Source organism: Loa loa, assembly GCF_000183805.2.
Source record: "Loa loa unplaced genomic scaffold supercont3.90, whole genome shotgun sequence".
Classification (NCBI taxonomy): domain Eukaryota; kingdom Metazoa; phylum Nematoda; class Chromadorea; order Rhabditida; family Onchocercidae; genus Loa; species Loa loa.
The window spans coordinates 37511-57196 of record NW_018108270.1 but is presented as its reverse complement, the minus strand read 5'-3'; the positions used below and the strand labels follow the sequence as shown (position 1 = coordinate 57196).

At 32.0% G+C, this 19686-nt stretch overlaps 1 protein-coding gene across 1 annotated transcript; it reads right to left on the bottom strand.

Moving 5' to 3' along the window:
- Positions 1-2637: 2637 nt before the first annotated feature.
- LOAG_03297 (hypothetical protein) lies at positions 2638-18538 on the bottom strand (the record flags this gene model as incomplete). The annotated part of the gene is made up of 28 exons (XM_003138834.1): positions 2638-2682; positions 3321-3416; positions 3575-3679; positions 3988-4131; positions 4576-4674; positions 5923-6036; positions 6111-6209; positions 9982-10092; positions 10398-10569; positions 10794-10884; positions 11116-11188; positions 11430-11604; positions 11783-11937; positions 12205-12327; positions 12538-12640; positions 12803-12978; positions 13215-13370; positions 13634-13785; positions 14027-14195; positions 14422-14587; positions 14907-15010; positions 15495-15632; positions 15821-15933; positions 16057-16198; positions 16464-16636; positions 17405-17575; positions 17800-17941; positions 18452-18538. 28 exons carry the CDS (start codon positions 18536-18538, stop codon positions 2638-2640), a joined length of 3594 nt encoding a protein of 1197 aa, XP_003138882.1.
- Between the last annotated feature and the right edge of the window lie 1148 nt (positions 18539-19686).

Here is a 19686-nt window from a genome sequence, read left to right as displayed (position 1 = left end):
TTCGAATAGAAAATTGATCGAATATACGAAGAAATTGTTGCTGCATCATTATTATAATATCACAATAATAAAAATAATAATAATCATCAACATTATTATTATTATTATTATTATTATTATTATTATTATTATTATTATTATTATTATTATTATTATTATTATTATTATTATTATTATTATTATTATTATTATTATTATTATTATTATTATTATTATTATTACTATTATTATTATTATTAATTATTATTATTATATTGTTATTATTATTCAAAAGTAGAGGGAATTATTTTTAAAATAGAAAGAAGAGATTCCGACAACAATTTCTCAACTTGTATAAACTTTCCCCACTATCGAAATTAAATTTTTATTTTATTTTTTTTTCAAATATTCTCATCTTCTATTTTTATTTGATAAGCAAAATTTTTCTCTAAAATTACTTCTTACTTTTCAGTATTTTCACTGGAAACAATTTCGTAAGAAAAGATTTTTAACATTGAAATGTGATAGCATATCGATGGAAATGAAAATTCGATTCGTTCTCCCGGAAATCAAACCATTCTTCAAAGCATGCGAAGAAAGTGAAATTTCTTCTCAACCAGCAATATTATTCCTCCACAATTCCCATTCAAATTGTAATTCTATTTATTGCAGCATGAAAACTCTTGTCCTTTACTTTTCCAGAAATACTGCTAATAATATGACAAAATTTTAGCATAACGGTTTAGCTAATTCAAATTATATTCGGTATTAGAAATCTATACTCTGCAACATTCTGGAACTGGAAATTTGTGTATCAAAAAATAAAAATCCAGTTCTAAGCACATCTAACTCAACAGAAATCTCGCGGTGAAAATCTACTGATTGCTTTTGAAGGAATTTTAGTTCATTAATTGAGGAGATGAATGAAACGGTATGAGACAAAAATCGGAACATTTTTTTTAGAAGTAATGATTAATTCCAACAGTTGAATATTTTTTGCTTGAAATTTCTAAAATATGTAAGAAAAAAGGCTTAATTTTCATGCAAAAATGATGACGGGTTTGTTCAACATAAAATCGGGAAAAAAACTAACAGCCGATTTCTTTTTTATGGAAGTAATTATATTTTAACATACGTATAACGCACATCTGGACAGCTATACGTGCGCTAATTATCAGCAGGTTGTTAATGAGTAAGGAGTATAGCTTATCTGTATACACATAACGCATAATTTTCTATCATGATCTGAAAAATCTTTTAAAAAAAAAAAAGTAAGAACAGGAATTGATGCTAATGATTGCTTTTATCGATTCTTTGCTATTATGTAACATCTGCAAATAACCATCAGCTTCATCATTTTGTGCGTAACTTCTAAACAGTTAAATTATTAGCAGATTATTAATTAATAAAAACTAAGTGGAAATAAGTGTAGCTTATCTGCGTCCATACTTTTGAATTTAAAAATTTATGGAAATTTTAAATTTATCTGAGCAATATCACGACTAATTAATGGTTATTCGAAAGCTAAGACTCTCGAAACTGCAGAATCATGACTCAAATGACGCAGTCATAATTTAGTTTCTCAGCTTTTGTTTCCAAATTTCAGCATTAAAAATCAAAACTGTGCATAAAATATGAATTGTAAATTAAACGGTAAGGAAACAGAATAGGCTAATGTCCAACAAAACTGACATGTCTTTGTCATAAAAGTTCACAAACAAAAACTAATGAGAATGACGAAACCAAAGCTCAATTTAACCTCAGGAATAACAATACTTGACATCAGAAGATAAGGCGAATATATTACAAATCCCCAAAAAAGGAGCATGAATCTCATTAACTGATGACAAATCTGCACATTTCCATCATATGGAACAACCAATTTCCACGATAGTTCTTGTTGACCATTTTGTATTGATATTCCCCAACATCAAAACAGTGGAAACCCTGGCACTTTAACATTTGAGTAAATCCCATTCAAATAATAAAAGTTTCCTGGTGTTACAAATTCTTTACGGCTTCACTAAACAAACATTCTGAAAATGCTTTCGTATATTTCGGAAAGATTCGCAAATCGGATTTAGTTGTCAAGTAGTTGTACCGAGAGCCCTCACTCTCAAAATAATTACGCTGTGAACTACTTTAAAAACTTTACTGATTCGTACTTTAAACCAATGAAGAAGAACTTCAATCATAAATCATAAAAAATGGGCGGATTGAAAAGAATGATGTAACTGAGCGATGTAACTTTGCAATACCTTGGACGAATGGAAACTAATTTTAGTCACCGAAAAGAAATTAATAATAATGTAATTTCTACATTGTTATTATTTCAAACATCTCATAAAAAAATAACGTAATTTCTAAGTAGACGATTTAAGATGAAAACTATCAACTGTATCTTTGATTGGCCGTTACTAACGCTAAATTTACTTGCCATCTTAAGTTGTCATTTTCATAAAAAACAAAAAAGTCAAAAGTTCTTAGATCCTGAACTTTAAAAAATTCGCGCTGTAACAATAAAAAACAATCAACAATTTAAGATGTAAAAAGAAAAATAATATCGGTATCGAGATCACTCTGAATTCAAAGAGCAAAAAATCAATCGTTTGGCAACAGTAGCAAAGGATGACGCCAAAAGCATTCCATTAAGAGAACTTAAAACGCATAACGAGTTCGGATATCTTCCAACTTCTTATGAATCTGAAAAATAAACAAAATTCGGAATCCCTTAGACACATTAACAATTGCTAATTCCGATACGGATAATTTCAACAATTATTTTAAGTTCAAAAAATTAAGATTTATAGTTGACATATATTCTGATTAAATAAATTTTTAAAACCGGACATGAAATAAAATTTGAGGTAAGACTTGGAAATCTATCTTCAAAATTTGTATTATTTATATCTCCTCAAATCTTCCTCACTTCATATAAAGTTTATATATTTTATCAAAAATCAACCAAATTTTTAATTCTGCACTTGCGAGTAAGAATGGTATAAAGTGCGAAATGATTTGCATTCAAATTATTTTAATCTTGAAATGGTAATAGTCAACATTGCTGCAGTGCGTTAATGTGGCTCATCGTAGCAGGAGGTAAATAATTATCGCAGTTACATGAAATGATACAGCTTCACACTTCTGCATCAGTTATGTACTTGTGAATGTGTTTTTCTCTTATTGAGCATTGATAATTTCTTCTTGCATACAATGCTTAGTTAAGTAACATCATCAAATGACTTTCAGCTTTTCCTATTACTCTTAAGTTAAATTTTGACTTCCGAGGAGGTTATCATAACTCTCCAGATGAAATTCCTAATTGCAACCACAACAGTAACCTCAGTCGACTTCCTTCCCAGTTCTTCGCCAACCGATTTCTGCTTATCCAATGGCATTAATGAGTACTGTTCGCAAAGATCACCATCGATAATTGACTAAAACTTAGAAAATGAAAGCATAAAGATATGAATTGCTCCAACACATCATATCTCAAGAGTTGTTCAGATGCGAAATGTTCAGAAATCCTTTGTAGTTTGAACTCCGAAGAATATAACGCAAAAACAGCTATGTCTTCAATTACTAATAGAAATACCTTAACAGGGAAGTAATAGGAACGATATGCAAGATGATCACGACCACAAAGCGGTGGATATTCCACTCTCATATGCATTTCAAGGTTTTGGAAAAATTCAAATTCCTATAAAGACAAAAAAGTGTAGTGGGTGGTCGGTGTTTCTGCTGGAAAATCTAAAAATTTGAAATTGTTTCAATAGCAGTTGTAAAAAAATTTTCCAGTAAAAAGATATTAACATGAAAAAATAAAAGAATTAAATAGTTAATTATGATAGCCAAACGACAACCATACTAAAATTGATTGGCAAACAAGTTAATGAACACATAAGGAACAGTAAGGGATTGAACAGACAAGTGAAATTAAAAGGATGAGCAAATAAAGCAACAAAATTAAAAACGATTTCAAATTAAAATAACGATAAAGCTTCTTACATCTCTGGACATGAATGGTACCAAAATTCCAATAATTCCTGAAATCGTTGTATAACATAAGCAGTCGTTCGCACCTGGGACTAGAGATGTCTTCTGCATTGATGTTATCGCATCGCCAATATAGAGGTGAGCTATGGCTTCCAACTGCAAAATAAATATTCAGGAAGATTTCGAATTCCTATTCGGTTATTCGTTTAGTTATCATTTACAGTTCATTAGGCTAGAAGTTGACAGCTGAGAAGGAATCATCAAGACAATGGAATTATTGAATTTTTCGAAATCTTTCATGACAAACTTCTATAACTTCATAACTGTTAATATCGATATTTCGCCAGGACAAACATTAAAATTCCATTCAGCTGCTATTATAACTAAGTACTGTATCAATGAAAAAGACTAACATATTAGTATATCAAACAAGTAATCAAATAAAAATTTTTGAGCAAGTGGGTAAATAATAAGTAAAAGATTGTTTTAAAAAAGGTAAGCAAAAAGAGCGGAACAGTAAGTATTAGATCTATGTATGGCATGAAATTTTGTTTCAGAAACAGTTATCCCAACTAATAACTAGGAAACAAAAAAGCATACTTTTTGTGAAGCTCCATTCAGATTTCCTCGATCCCATAGCGCACGTACACCAGTAGGATCTTCTTGCACCTCTTCAGTTACACCTTTCGGTAATCGCAACTAAAATGCAAGAATTCAAGAACCTGGAAATTTAGTATTAAAGTTAAGAACAGAAATCTAGCTAGGAAGTAGAAGAGTTAAAACTACAACAGTATTTGAAGAAAATTAAAAACAGTGGATTTTCAGATTACCAAAGATATAAACTCTCTTTCGGAAAATTCAAATTTAAATGCTTTAATTCTATAAAATTCTGGAAGCGAACCGTATTATCAACTCAAATATTCTAAAAGCCATTTATTACGCAACATACACGCAATGCTTATTTAATGAAGTGTAAAACAATAGCCCTCGAAGTTGTTATTTTGTGTTTCTTTACCATCACTTAATAATTTAATCTTAAGACCAATTCTAACTGCTATAATTGTTTGCCGAAAAATTTGTTCTTCCTACTCCCACTTTTTTTTCGTATTTCCCTTATTAATTTCGAATCCTACTCATACAATGTTGAGAAAAAAAAATTCCTATACATAAGAATTTGCCTGTTAAGAATTAAAAAATATCCAATTTAGGACGAATGAAATACAAATAAACATGTAATGTTCAATTTCCTGAAGTATGACACAAACTCTTCACCATCTGATCTGCCTAGCATAGTCAAGAAGCCACTGAAGTTGTATGACATCAAATAACAACTAACCCAGCAATTTCCGTATAGCACAACCTACTAAGCTGGAGTTATTGTTAGGTATAACAAATCATTAGGGTCTCTTTTCGTTGCCTTTTTCTTTTTTTTTTTTTTTTTAAGGTATATTGATGATGACAGACAAACAATATACTTATACGGTAAAAAGATAGATGAAAAAAAGAATTTAAATGCATTAGAAAGGCAAAACTAAAAAATTTGCATTTTTCATAATCAGTTATGACAATATAAATTGCTTGCATCTGCATTTCCAGTGTTAGTACTTTGTCCAAATTATTCAATATAACCTAGCAAACAAAGTGTTTAGGAATTTGTTCAACAGAGCTTAATAAGCAAACTTTTATTTTAAAGTCACTTTAACCTTTTTAACATGATACTAGAAATCATTTCTCAGCAAAAAGAAAGCAGTTTTACGGAGTGATAACAGAGTATAAACATAACTGTCAAAGACTGTTACTAAAAGTTCAGGTTTTCTATTTTTAAATATCATGCCATTGAAAAGCTGTTACTCGTATTCTTTTTAATTTTCTTTAAACTTATTCAAATTTCATAGCATCATTTGTAAACACGTAATGTGCACAAACAAATTCGCTGAATAAACTTACCACAGCAATATTTCCAAAACGATCTCCAACCGCAACTGTGTCATAATCCAGCAGACAGACACATGTTACGTAACGTGGAGATGTCTCATCGCAGAATATCGATAACTGACCATCCTCAAATGAAAGATTCATTAATTTGTTCAACCTAATTTGTCATAAAATTCCATATTCAATTCCAACAAAATTACCTGTTTTTTGTAACGCATGAAATGCACCGATTCCTGCGAATCACTTACAACTATACGTTGTCCCATTGATCGGATGTCAACAACTTGTGTAGGTATTTGCTGAAAAAAAAGCTTTAATTTAGCCTAACATGTATACTAAGCATACTTATTCTGATAATAACGCATTAAGGAATGTTTAACTCGAGATAAAACCACTTTTTATATTCTCTGGATTCACATGGATAACTGGAATAAAAGATATGAAGAATTCATAGAAAGTAATCCACCCGTATTAGGAGAGCTATTTTCAATAAATATAACCAATCAATACCTTTCAATCATTACTTTTTTAAATTGATTTTATTAGTACAGAAGTTTGGATAAAAAATTAAGATCAAAGCTAATCAGTTAGAAAAGCTACCATTAAAAATGCCATATGATGACTAGACTCACTTGATAAAGACAAACTTTCTAAACTGTTAAACTCCTTAAGTCAACAAAAAACTTTGTAATAAGCATAACAGTTTGATCTCAAGATCAATTCTAACAGCTAAGATTGTTTGGAAAATTTGTTGATCCTTTCTATTTTTTTCATATTTCCCTTACTAATTTTGAATCCTACTTATATACAACTGAGCAAAAAAAATTCTATACAATTATTATATGGGGATTAAACTAAATAATGTAAAAGGAAAAAATGTAATCAACATCCAGAAATATGATGGTTTACATGAGGATTAAACTAAATAAAGTAAAATAAACAAGCAAAATAAATATCAAATAAACAAGTTAGTTAATTAATTAACTGAAAACTTAATAAATCAAAATAAGTGAGATAAATGAATTGATTAACTAGTTAAATAGATTAAATAAACAAGCAATCAGTTAAATAAATAAATATAAACAAATAAAAAAACAAACACATGAATAGATAATAAATAAATAAACATTCATTTCTCAATATTTTCCCGCTTGTGGAGTACATCACTACCTCATCAGCTGTTTGCTTCTTCCTGATCTCTCATCTCTCTGTTTGCTTAGTATTATTTTATCAAGTGTCATTTTGCATCACTGGGAAATTGGAGACTGAATCCATTTCGACATTTCCTCATTCTTAGCATTTATAGCATTTAAATTTTTATATGTTCTAAAGTAATGAAATAATGACCATAACAATTATGACAGCTGTGATAATTATATTAGCGGTTACACCAAGGATAAATATATTCAAGCTTAATTTTAACCATCCATATAAGCGAGAAATTCAATTTAATTTCTATATACTGACGAAAATACATTCATAGGTTTCCACGAAAGTAATGAAATCTGCTTATGTCACCTCGTCAAAAATAACTTATAAACGCGACAAAATCATTCCAATAGCTTCCAATTTGGCTCCTCTTAATAGTACCGAACAAAATTAAACTCTTTCAATGTCGTCAATTCTCTTCAGCTTTCTCCATCTCTTACATGAAACACTGCTACCAGTAATACAAACTAATTTGTAGATCAAAATAAGGCGGGGAATAAAAATGACAGGAAAATAGACATCAACAATTAGAATATTTTCAACAGTTCATTAATCACAAGTACGACTTGGCTCTTGATTAGCATCCCTATCATAATTATTTGAATGACTACTATTTGTATTACCACCGGAAAAAACACTCTAGTGTTCTGCTTCTACCAAAATTCTGCATAAATTATTTAAAGCCTTATTTTAAGCTAAAGTATGCTTACAAAGCCAACAAGTATATTTCTTTGCACTAAGTATAAAAATGAGGATGTTGCAGCCAAACCCATCACTTCTAATTTCAGTGCCTTATTAAGTTTCTACACACCAATGCTACTTATAACTTTTGTTCCCACAAAAGTCTATATAACTACAGGACGAGTTATATCAAGCACTTTATTATCGGATGTGATAACATTAGCCAATACGCCTCGATCAAAAAAAAAAAAAAAAAACTATGGTACAGTCATTATAAGGTTTTTCGGTGAGTTATATGGAAACATCAGTCAAGACTATAGCTGAAAGGAATTAGAAAAATACCTTTAGTTTCGAAAATTTCAGACCTATAATTCTAACTATTTTCATTCTGTATTTATGTTACATTTGTTCTAGAAAAGAGATCATACTGTGGAGTACATCATTTGACGGAAAGGATATCAATGAAAACGAATTTTTTAGAATTTTTTAGTAATACCCATGCCATTAAATGACAGTCCCTAAATGATACACCCCTATTATGACCCCTTTTGACAAATGTCTCTTCATTCTAAATGATAATAACTAATGAAAATTTTATCAACAGACTTTCAAAATTATTCTTATACAAGCCAAATTTCAGAGGTAATGTCCCAATTAGCATGGAGAAAGTTAGAAATACGAATGAAAAAGATGAAACTGCTCGGTCAAAAACAAAAGGATATATCATTCGAAACTGCCCTACAGATTCAAATATTCATTCCACACGAAAAGAATTGGTGAAAACTTGAATCATAGCACCTTTAGCTCAGAGCACTTTTTCGATTTTGGCTTAATAATGACACCTGCTAATAAGAGTCCCCAAAACAAAATGTGAAGACGGTTACATATTCCACTAACAAATGTTTTCATCAGTTCTTCAATGAAGAACCCAAAATTTCAATACAATATTGCCGCAGTACAAGTGTACGCCGAAGAGATCAATGCCGCCCTCAAAACTTTTATGGAGCTGAAGATCAAAATGATTACTTAAAAAATTCTTTAAGGTTTGAGAACATTGAAAGTTTTCATTTTGATTTTTATTTTTGAACCAAATTTCGTAGAAACAAACTTTGAATTTTGTTATGTCGTAAACAAGAAAGGTGATGCATTTAATCTGCTTATAATCCTGAACAAATTTTTTTGGACAAATTAAGAAAAATCTAATTTCAGCCTCAGCCTCGCTGCTTAAAACATACAAAGGGCGAGTTATGGGACATGGAACTAAAAGTAAATGAGGAAAATCTTCAAAGGTAACTTGCCAAAATAAAACAAACGAAGTCATGGGTTAAAGATTAGTTTCACGAGGTTATTTTGCGTAAACGCGCATGAATGTATTTTCAATTACTTACAACATCTTTTAGGGGAAATTTGCTGTGCTAAATAAATAGCTACTCCAGTAGTCTCTGCATAAATAAAAAAGAAAACTGGCATCACACTTCACCTTCATTAAGATTTTAATTTTTCTGTCCTATCCCTTTTTCTTTTCATAATATCTAAGACAGCGAAATAAATTTTCAGGGAATACGTAAGTAATCAATATGATGTCATAGTCGTTAAAGAACACCATTACAGTCCAGTTTTGGAAATTTCCGCCAATTCAGCAAAAACCAAATTTCGAGGTACCTTGGATAAAAAACAGAGCCTAATGATCAAAACTGCTAAACTGATAGTTGTTATGAGTGTTTGTGCTATATTTTGCAGGCTTTTTTTCAGTATATTGTATGGGTTTTCTCTAAATGTTAGTCCACATGTTTGGTCTACATCGTCTAGCATAGTTCGTGTTAATTCAGCTCTAAATCCTATTATTTACTTCCTTTTCAATCGCAATTTCAGAAATTGTTTTAAGAAATTATTTACTTCGTCTACGAATTCTCGGGTTTGAAATATTGAAAAATAATTATTTTCGTTCAAAGTGAATTCCAGATTTCCAGTATTACTTCGGCATTAAACATGTAAAAACTATTGGAAGAAAATTCCTATTTTACGTCCAGACAAATATTTTATTTTCATCCTTTCTTCTCTATTAATACTATCAAAAAAATGAAAGTTAAACCATAATAAATCCGTTGTATTCTGAAATACACAAACTGTTTCATACATAAATAAAGCTGACAAGCAGACAAAAGAAAAATAAAGACTTACTCTGTTTTCACATTTAGCAAGCAATTTCCTCTTACCAAGGTCATACAGTCGTACTTTTTTCCCTACTCCAGCTAACGCCATTCCACGAAAATCATGAATAGCATTTACCACCTAAATGAAAATTTATATACATAGTTTAAAGAGTTTCGTGGATATTATAGATATGATAACTATAGTACTAGATGCAAGAAACGTATATAAAACCAATGAATTAGATCGTTCGAGCAGGAAATTAACGAAATACATAGTACCCTGGACTTTTATTGATATTACAAATACAATAACTACAGTACTATTATTGACAAATTATGACTGAATGCTTTGATTTTAAAACTAATCATTGGCTCCATTCTTGTTTTTTTTCGGAAGTCAAATATTTTAAATTTCAATAAGGGAAGAAAAGGATCGAAAATAACTTCATCAGTTGCCGTTCTGTGTAGCAGCTGAAGTGTAGTGCCATTAGCTGCTAGCAGGAAGGTATAAATGCATCCGCCGTTTGCCTTTCTAGGTTTCAATTGTAATTCACAACCACAACCAACCAACACAAACTGTGTGTCGCTTTGATTCTGAAACTGCACCATCGCTATCCTGGAATTTAACATATGATGAACATTAGTCCTATTACTGGGTCTCTAACATGAAGTATCATTTTCGATAAGTCATCGTGGATGCCATAGTCTTACTCTTGCAATCATGCCTACAACATGCTTCAACATACCCAAACTTTTTTTTGTTTTTGCTAAATTTTTCATGAAATATATTTTCAAAGCTTATACAAAAGTCAAATTTTTTTCAAATATTTCAACTCGTACGCAAATGCAGCTTCATCCTCAGCGAAAGGAAAATGTGAAAGCGTTTCACCATCATTACTGCGCATAACTCGAACTGTCGAAGCCCATTTCCCTAAAAGTAAGTTTTATAAGTACCTGACAGAGCTCTGATTTAAGTGGTAGAATCTCTTCCTCGACATAAATGTATAGCCAGGTAACATTCAAATCACTATTAGAAAGTGCATTGTGTTAAATTAATTGACAATTTGGATAATAATGAAAGTAAATCTCGAAGTTTGTTCCTCGAATTTCACCTTTTTGGTTTTTGGTGATCCATAAACTCTTTCATCAACTTTTTCAGTACGAATTGCATCAGCCATTTCTTTCACTGCTTGCTGGTCCGCTTCTTCTGCCTCCTTTGCTACTTCCATTAGTTCCTGAAATCGTTTACGAATTAACTGAGATAACAGAGTTTCGTTTATTAGAACTTTTGGTGTTTTAGAAAGTCAGAGAAAGAATCAAGTACGCAAGTCATTCGGAAGAGGGAATATGACTTGATATCTACAATTTGGACTAACTAACTGGCTTCTTTTACTCCTAATTAATTTGAAAATTTTTTAGAGACCTGAGAAAACCTCAACTTGCTGTTAGTTTATAAGAAAAAAAGCAATTACAAACATCAGCAAGCTGTTTCCGACGTTCCATTTTCCCTTTTACCGTGAAAGCGGCATGATCATTTTCAATTATAATCAGATTTCCGGATGCTTTATGCACTACCATACGCCGAGGTGTATAATCCAGTGGATGCACAACATGATTAAAAACGGCTCCCAACTTTTCAAGCGACAAAATCCTGAGAACAAAAAATGATGTCACCGGGAAAGTCAGAATATTTTAAAAGGTGTCTAGATAAGTAAAACTGGTTAATCTGAGGATTCATTTCAAGAAAACTAATTATCCTGGAAGAACTCCATAGAATGAAGTGCTTTCTTTTCTTCGAAAATACTATACTTGAAAAAATTATTAAAAACCTCAAAGTATTTTCCGCGATAGCTACAATTCCTTCTGGACATTGTTCCGATGAAAAACCGGCTGCGAATTCCAGAGCTGCATATGAAAGGGGGGTAAGATGAAATCTGCTCTGGTAATCGTACAAAAGCCAAGCTCGTGATGATGCGGCCATGATCTAAAAATAATAAATTGAAGCATGACACGAAATGTTTCGCGAAAGCATTAAAAAAAAAAGAACAAATGGTTGGCTGATGGAGATAGTTTGAAATTTAAGCACCATCATATGTTCCATTTATTGCATTCCATTATTCCATGGAAATTAAAACTTTATGTATCCGTCTAACCCTAAATCAAAGTCGAATTTAAATACTCTCTTTACAAATTGTTGGAAAGTTGTATTAAAATCCACAAAAAGTGAACTAAATCTGGAAGTTTGACATACCGCATCTTTACTTTGTATCCTTACGTGAAACAACTTTACACTTTTCGTCCCCAGATAGCGAGTTCTGTTATCGGTTAGTTCACCTGTAACCTGGTCCACAGTGGTTCGAAGCAAGCAGCCATTCTAAAATAGCACACTTTAGTGATAATACAGTAATCAAACTTTCTTGCAATTCATTAAAATAAATTAATCTTAGAAATTCATCAATTAATTTTCAAATTTAATGAAAACGCTACTTGAACATAGTAGCATATCATAACAGATTTCCTCTTGATCTTTCAGAAGAAAAGGTCCGTACTCTACTTATATAAAGAAAGTGCCAAATGAACGAACCTGCAAACCAATATTCAAATGAACAGTTGATGCACTCTGTGTTTCGGTGCCAAACATTTCCAGCACAATAATTGATTCCGGTTCTGATGGCAGTGCTTGCATACTGAGAGGAATTATTTAATTTCTATTGAATTTGGAATAATCTAATAAGTTAAAAAGTCAAGTTTCTCAAGTTTTTGCTTAATTTCAACGAGGGTATCGCGTTTCCTAGTCAGAAGCAAAGCCTATATGTTCACAAATTTGTCAAAATTAGCGATGGGATTACCTAAGTGGTGAAAGACAATCTTGTGGATCCAAGGATATAATTCGTACTGTTTTGTCAGCCAAGCCTACTGTAAGAAAACGAGACCGTAACTCCCCTTCAGGAATTTCACTTAAACTCATGCATAGGACATCAGCAGGCAGCTCACGTCGTTCGGTGTATTCGTTCAGTTGCCCAGTCTGAAACGATGACAAAACAAGGTAAATAAATCAATGTTGTTGAGCAAAGTAAACAATTTAGAGGAGAATAATATAAAAGCAAAAAGACAACTTAATGAATGCCAAGTCAATAACACAACATTTGAAAACGAAAGAAGCAAGTAAATTAAAGATAAAATAACAGAACGACAGAACAGAACAATAACAGCACAATAACAGAACCCACAGAACGACAAACAAATAAGGAAGCGTCTTACCACGTCAAGTTCAAAGTAGACGAGTTCACCACCGGCAAGTGCGATTGCTACTTGCCTTCGATTCAGCGCACATTTCATAATTGTACGTTTACCAGGTGCTTTCCATTCATTTACTCGTCGATCAGCCCTAATGTGTCGAATACCGTCTGGATACACCTAAAGTATAAAGCAGAAGGATTATTTGAACAGAGTGAATTAAGTTTAAATTTCAATAGAAAAAAAAGTTTTGAAAAGAATCAAGTTTAGTCAGAAATTAAATTTTAATTTAAATAAAAAAGTCAAAACAGTCAAAATTAAAAAAAAATTTGAACTAGTCAAATTTAAATTTTAAATTTTCATTTGCCAAATGATTACAACGCTTTCCCAGAAAGAAAAGAAAAACATTTTCATGGAAATTATAAGAGAGAGAAATTACTAACTTGCAATAAAGCATCATCGCCAATAAGTGCACAGCCAAGTGTCGGTGTTGTACCAAGAAAGCCAGAATCCGTAACTTCTTCGACAGTTTCACCAATAGATAATACGAGTGTTGCATTAACGAAGGAAACAACGATATGGGAATCAAATTTATCTAAAGTTCGTCATTCGTAAATATTTTCTTCTACAGAATCAGGATAAAAACAAAATGTAGATTTGTTAATTTTTTAGTTGAAAGTTAACTAACAATGGATTATTTACAAAACCTTCCAACATTCACTCATGGTTTTTTCGCAAGGTATTACAAACTAATTAAGATTTATCAATACATTTATAAGCTAACAACCTCGAACATATCTAGAACCACGTCTCCAAGCTCTTGAATGAAAGCATACCATCAATGTTTCGTTTCACTGTCCAAACTGCATTCGGATTACCAGGCAATTCAGAGACAGCCATTTCTGTTACTTCTAAGCCATTGCGTAGCACCTTGACTGCAGAAAGTGCGCCACGTCCTATTAAAGTGTAAATTTGAGGAGAATCTTCATTAGCCAAATCGTCAATCTGTAAAGTAGACAGAGTTAGTTCACAGAAAAACCTGAAAAAGGGAATGTGGTACAATCAAAGTAAGTAAAATCTCGAAAAAAACTAACCATAAAATGTAATTGTAAAATTTAAAACTAAAGCTCATTCAAAGAAATTCCATGATATCATTTATCTTAACAAATAAGTAATGAAGGAAGTCATTTGAAATAACGGCTAATCTATTCAACAAAACTTCAGAGCTCACGTAGGAAGAAATAAGCGGTGATAGGCTATCCATCTGGTCGACAACTGCCAAATTCGTGAGTCCACGAGGAGCAAAAAAGAATGTTTCACCTTCTTCCAACTGCATTCGCGATGAAAACTCAGGTTCATCATCTTCGTCACCCAAATGTGCTATCTGATATAAGTGACTGCAAAGTAAAATTAATACATTTCAAGTAATTCAACTTAAATACCAAACAAAAAAAAACACGCATATGTAAGTCAGAAAAATCGAAATTGTAAGAAAGAGTAAGAAATGTAAGAAATCAAAATAATAAGACTACTTAGACCTCAGTATAGCATTCGCTATTTCACTGATAAAATAACGTACATGAAATGTGATTGGGTGTAAAGCTACTGGTCTTTTTAGAGCTAGTTTCTCCCGAATAGGAAGCACTATTTTCAATAAATTAAATGATTTAACAATAGCCAAAAAAGCAGTCACTAAAGCAATTACAAAGAACATACTGATTTCCGAATTCACTTGCAGTAAACAAAAATCCCGTTTTCAAAATACACATGGCATTTGAAACTGGTATCGTATCAAAATATTTGATTTTAAGTTCAGTGACCTAAAAGAAGGAAGCGAACTCAAAAAGTAGTATAAGCCAATAAAAATTCCACTTAAGACTCCATGTTCAATTAGTCCAGTGTATATATCCAGAAAAAAAAGGTTGATCTGATGAAACCCATTCAAACTGAATGAGATTGAGATGTCTACTGTTTTATTGGTTAAAGCATCGAATTTAAAAAGCAACACGCTTAAAGTTCATTCGACTGACTTAACATAAGATGAAATATTGAACATTACAGGGATCGCTAAAACTTTCTAAACACAAAAGTAACGATAAAGAAATCGTCAATGAACAACAGACATTACCTTTTAGGGAATCACGTGAATTAACGAGCATAAAATTGGAGTAAAAGAGAAGTTTGCCCGGCATTACTTCAGAAATACTAAGGAGTAACGGAAGCCACACATTATCAGAAGTCAAAATGAGAACACGATATAGACCAACATCGCTCAAAACTTCAAATTTATGAGAAATAACTTACAATGTCATGTTCACTTTCCAGTGTAACTTTGAAAATATCACCCTGATCGGTTTGTACCAAGAAAAAGTACATCAATTTTGTCTTATGTGTTGCGGCACAAACAATAATGACGGTGCGATCACAATCGTCCAATTCGTTCTGAAAAAAAGAAAAAACTCAAGAATGATTAGCTGGAACTAAGATTAGCTTACAATAAGTATTAATCTTCTTTCAAATCCGAGATCGAGAACTCACTCAAAACAATAATTAAATATCTAAAGCATCCCCATACACTACTGCAAAGAAAAATAGACGGTGGTCGAGATGAAAAGACTGTGCAAACGAACTCTTCTTCGTGGTACTGGACATTTAATGTCTGGTTGATCACCCAGATTTTTATAAACAAGATAATTCTCGCAACAAACAATAACACCACTAGGTCCATCTTGTCCACCAGGTACTGCAAAAGAAAGTAATTTATATATTTCAGATACACTGCGCGCAAAAACTCAAACATTTTATTGAAAATTTGACGAATTTGTTTGCTGAAAGAAAATCTTGATCAAGACATTTTGAAATAGACCTGAAATCAGAATATTTCCCTTATCAACCAAAGGTTCAGCGTACTTGCGAACTACGTGATTCAAACCAAGATCCAATTCATAAAACGTTAATGTCTGTGGAATTTTCGTAGCCAAATGTCCGGTAGAATCGTGATCAACTTCCTTCAATACATTTAATTATTTCAATGTATAGTGATTGCCATATCTTAATAAAAAAAATGAGTGTGTTTTAAACTATGAATAAATTTGAATTGAAGGATAAATTTTAAACAAGTGGTTGGAATGTTTTCAAAAACTTCATGAAATATATGCATTATTCGAAAATCAAGAAATGCACTTACATTCCACTTCTGTTAGTCTGCTAATTAAGAAAAAAAAGTTAAACATATTTATTGCGAGAGAAATACTTTCATGAGTTGTCACTTACCTCGTAATCAACTTCTAAACATGCAAAAGTAGGATTTTCAAATCCGACATCCACACCAACAACACTATAACAGATGCAATGAGATTTATGTGCTTCCAGTGGCGAACTGATTGTTAAATTTGCCGATGCATCCCGATTCATAATATATACCAATTTCTGACGCTCCACAGCCCCTGCAAAAAATAAATTACTTGGAAATCTTTCATACCAACAAAAATTTCACTTAAACTTACAGAATTTACAAACCATTCAATGACCCAGTCATGGGCTGAACAGCATGAACTGAGAGCAAAAGTTGTGGCCTTTTTTTCACAACGTTAACCCAATGGTTGAGATCGCCATATAACTAAATCATGATTCTTTTTCAGCAACCCATTCTACAACAATCTGATGATCAGCTTGCAGTCCTGCTATGATCAAGAGGCATTTTTAATCGAATATTTATATGGCAGATCTTACCACTTTAAAAAGTTTTAAGAGAGTTCAATATTTTCTTATACATGGCAACTGCACACTGACCATAGCTACGGGCTGGGACTAATGAGAAAAGATTAATACTTAATTCATTCACTTTGATCTACTTAAGTGTTTCGGTCGATCTTCTCTGACCAAATTTACAACTCTTCAATACCAGAGGCTGTGCCATATAATTTACGTACAAGAGCCTTCAACAAATGCTAGCTGTTAGCAAAACTAAAAAAAAAATAGTTATACACTTGATAGGTTTCTAAAAAACTATATAAAGCAACCGATCACTATTTACGGAAATTCCAAATAATCGCATACAGTGGTAACAGATCGGCTTATCTCCGTCAATATCAATATATCGGCCTCATCCTTAAGCGATTTATATTTTTTTAGCTTTCCAAGCCCTTCGCCAATATGAAAAGAATCAACTACATTAATGATCCTGTAAAAATGTTACACTTAAAAACACTCACCAATCAGGATCGCACGTCCTTTCGGATCAATAGCAAGAAATTGTCCTGGAACAATTCGGCGACAGCCAGTTTTCCCGAATGTTTCCTGGTGAACTCTTTCAAAACATACTTTCTGGGTATTATACTCCAGGATTACAATACGTCCAGCATCCGAACCAACAACAATGTAGTCTACAACAAGTTTTTCGCGGGCACATTTTTAGAAATCGTTATTTTAGCCAAAAAACATATTGTAACCTATTTCTTGAAGTCTCTGAGATAATCAGATAAAACTGAAGATCACCAAATCGGATATATGCTCTAACTAAGAAATAAATGCTGAAAAAGATATTCTACATCTTGTGCAATGAAATTTTAAATTCGCTTCATTAAACCATAATCAAACATTAATAAACCTTTGGTTCCACCAGTTAAACGAAAAGCCAACAATGATCTTATAATACCGAAAGCATTATGACTGCATAAAATATGAATTTTTCCTGTTTTCGGATCACAAAACAATAACTGCAGAAGATTGCCGCGAGCAATGCATACTTCCTGCAATACAAGTAATTTAGTTCGTTCATTTAAGTAGTTCAAATTAATGAATATTTTTCCAACCAGATAGATTAGAAATCGCAATTAAATGCTCGATATTTTCTGACGACATATACTACTTGTCTACTTCATTATTTAATTGACCTAACCTGACAAGTTAAATCAGTCAACTCATACAAGAACGCCCTAGAAAACCAGATACAGACGCATTGCATCGCTTGCACTTCAAAGAACCGTTTCACTTAATTTCTACGTAATTTCGCGTTTAAGTTTATATGCAATGGGCGGCAAATAAAACCTCATAATTCTTGTGCTTTTATCCCAACATTCTTCTCATTTATTTAATCAGTCAATATACTGTGAATTACCTTCAAGCTCGAAGTCATGATAGGAAAAACTGGAATTCATAAAGAAGTTACAGATAGAGAATCCTTCTTTCGTTACAATATCTACCAATCATAACTCTGCCTAATAAAGTTCATATTCTTTTAATTAATTTAAAAATTATACCTGCTGTTTTGGTAATCCGCAGAAAGATCCATGAATTGCCTGATTGATTGCTGACGAACCTTGTAGTGTTAAATTGTACAAATACATTGAGTTCTCTGAGTTTCACTTGTTTTTGTCCTGAAAAACCCGCAATTTATGCTTGACGTTTCATAAACGCAAAGAAGTGCACAATTATCAATAATGCTGCAGCAATAAGAAATAAACATTTGCAGATGGGCCAACCGGAAAACCGTAATTGCATTAACCGGTCATACCATTCTGTTCTTACATCTAGTACCGTTTGAGTAATTTACAACGACCATGCTGTAGACATATCTACTCATTACAATTTTGTAATTGGAGAATTAAACAGTCGACCGTCCGAAAAACTCAACTGGTAGAAAACAGACAACAACCTCTCCCACCTCTCCATCCCACTCATGAGATGCTCTCAATTACTGCTACAACTATCAACCGCAATGATTTCATTATTCTCTCATTCCATCACCGTATTATCTCTCACTACTTCTATCAATCTTTGCGACATTCTTAGCCATACATTCTCCTTTTCCTTTTCTCCTACGTCCGACCCCCTCTCGATATATAGCAACATTTCCCGAACTGCCTAATGTACTGTCATGTGCTCAACAATTTGTAGTAATTGCTGGGATCAGCAGTTGCATGCAACAAACCATGAAATGAACTGCGTCCAGGACTTTCTTACGGTGAAGTGATTAGATTGGATTTGAAGCTGTTTCAACAAGAACTTCCATTATCTCAGCTAAAGATGGAGCTGTTGTCAGAGAAAACAAAAATAATTCCCAAAAAGAAAAGTCCGGGACTCGTTTTGAATTTTTTTGTTACTTTGTTGTTTTTTTGAGTCCTTTAGATTGAGACCCTTTAAAAAAGTTGTATTATAATATGTTTGGATATAAAAATAGCACTCAAGAAAAAAACTAAAGGAATAAAACAGGAATATCAATCATGTATAACTGAATAACTCTTGTTTTAAACTAAAATACAATCGTTTTTTTTTTTTTTGATAATTAGTAAGGTTTTGGTAATGATATGTTTTGTCGAAATAAATGGAAATAAGTTAAGTTGATCGTTTTACAGTACTATACGGTGTATGATTGAGGGTCAAATCCATTTTGTTTATGGTTGGGGAATCATTCTCCGTGATAATTATTTTATCCACTCTTCTGACAATAAATAGTTCAGTTAAAGTCAGAAGAAGAATTTCTATTAAATATCAT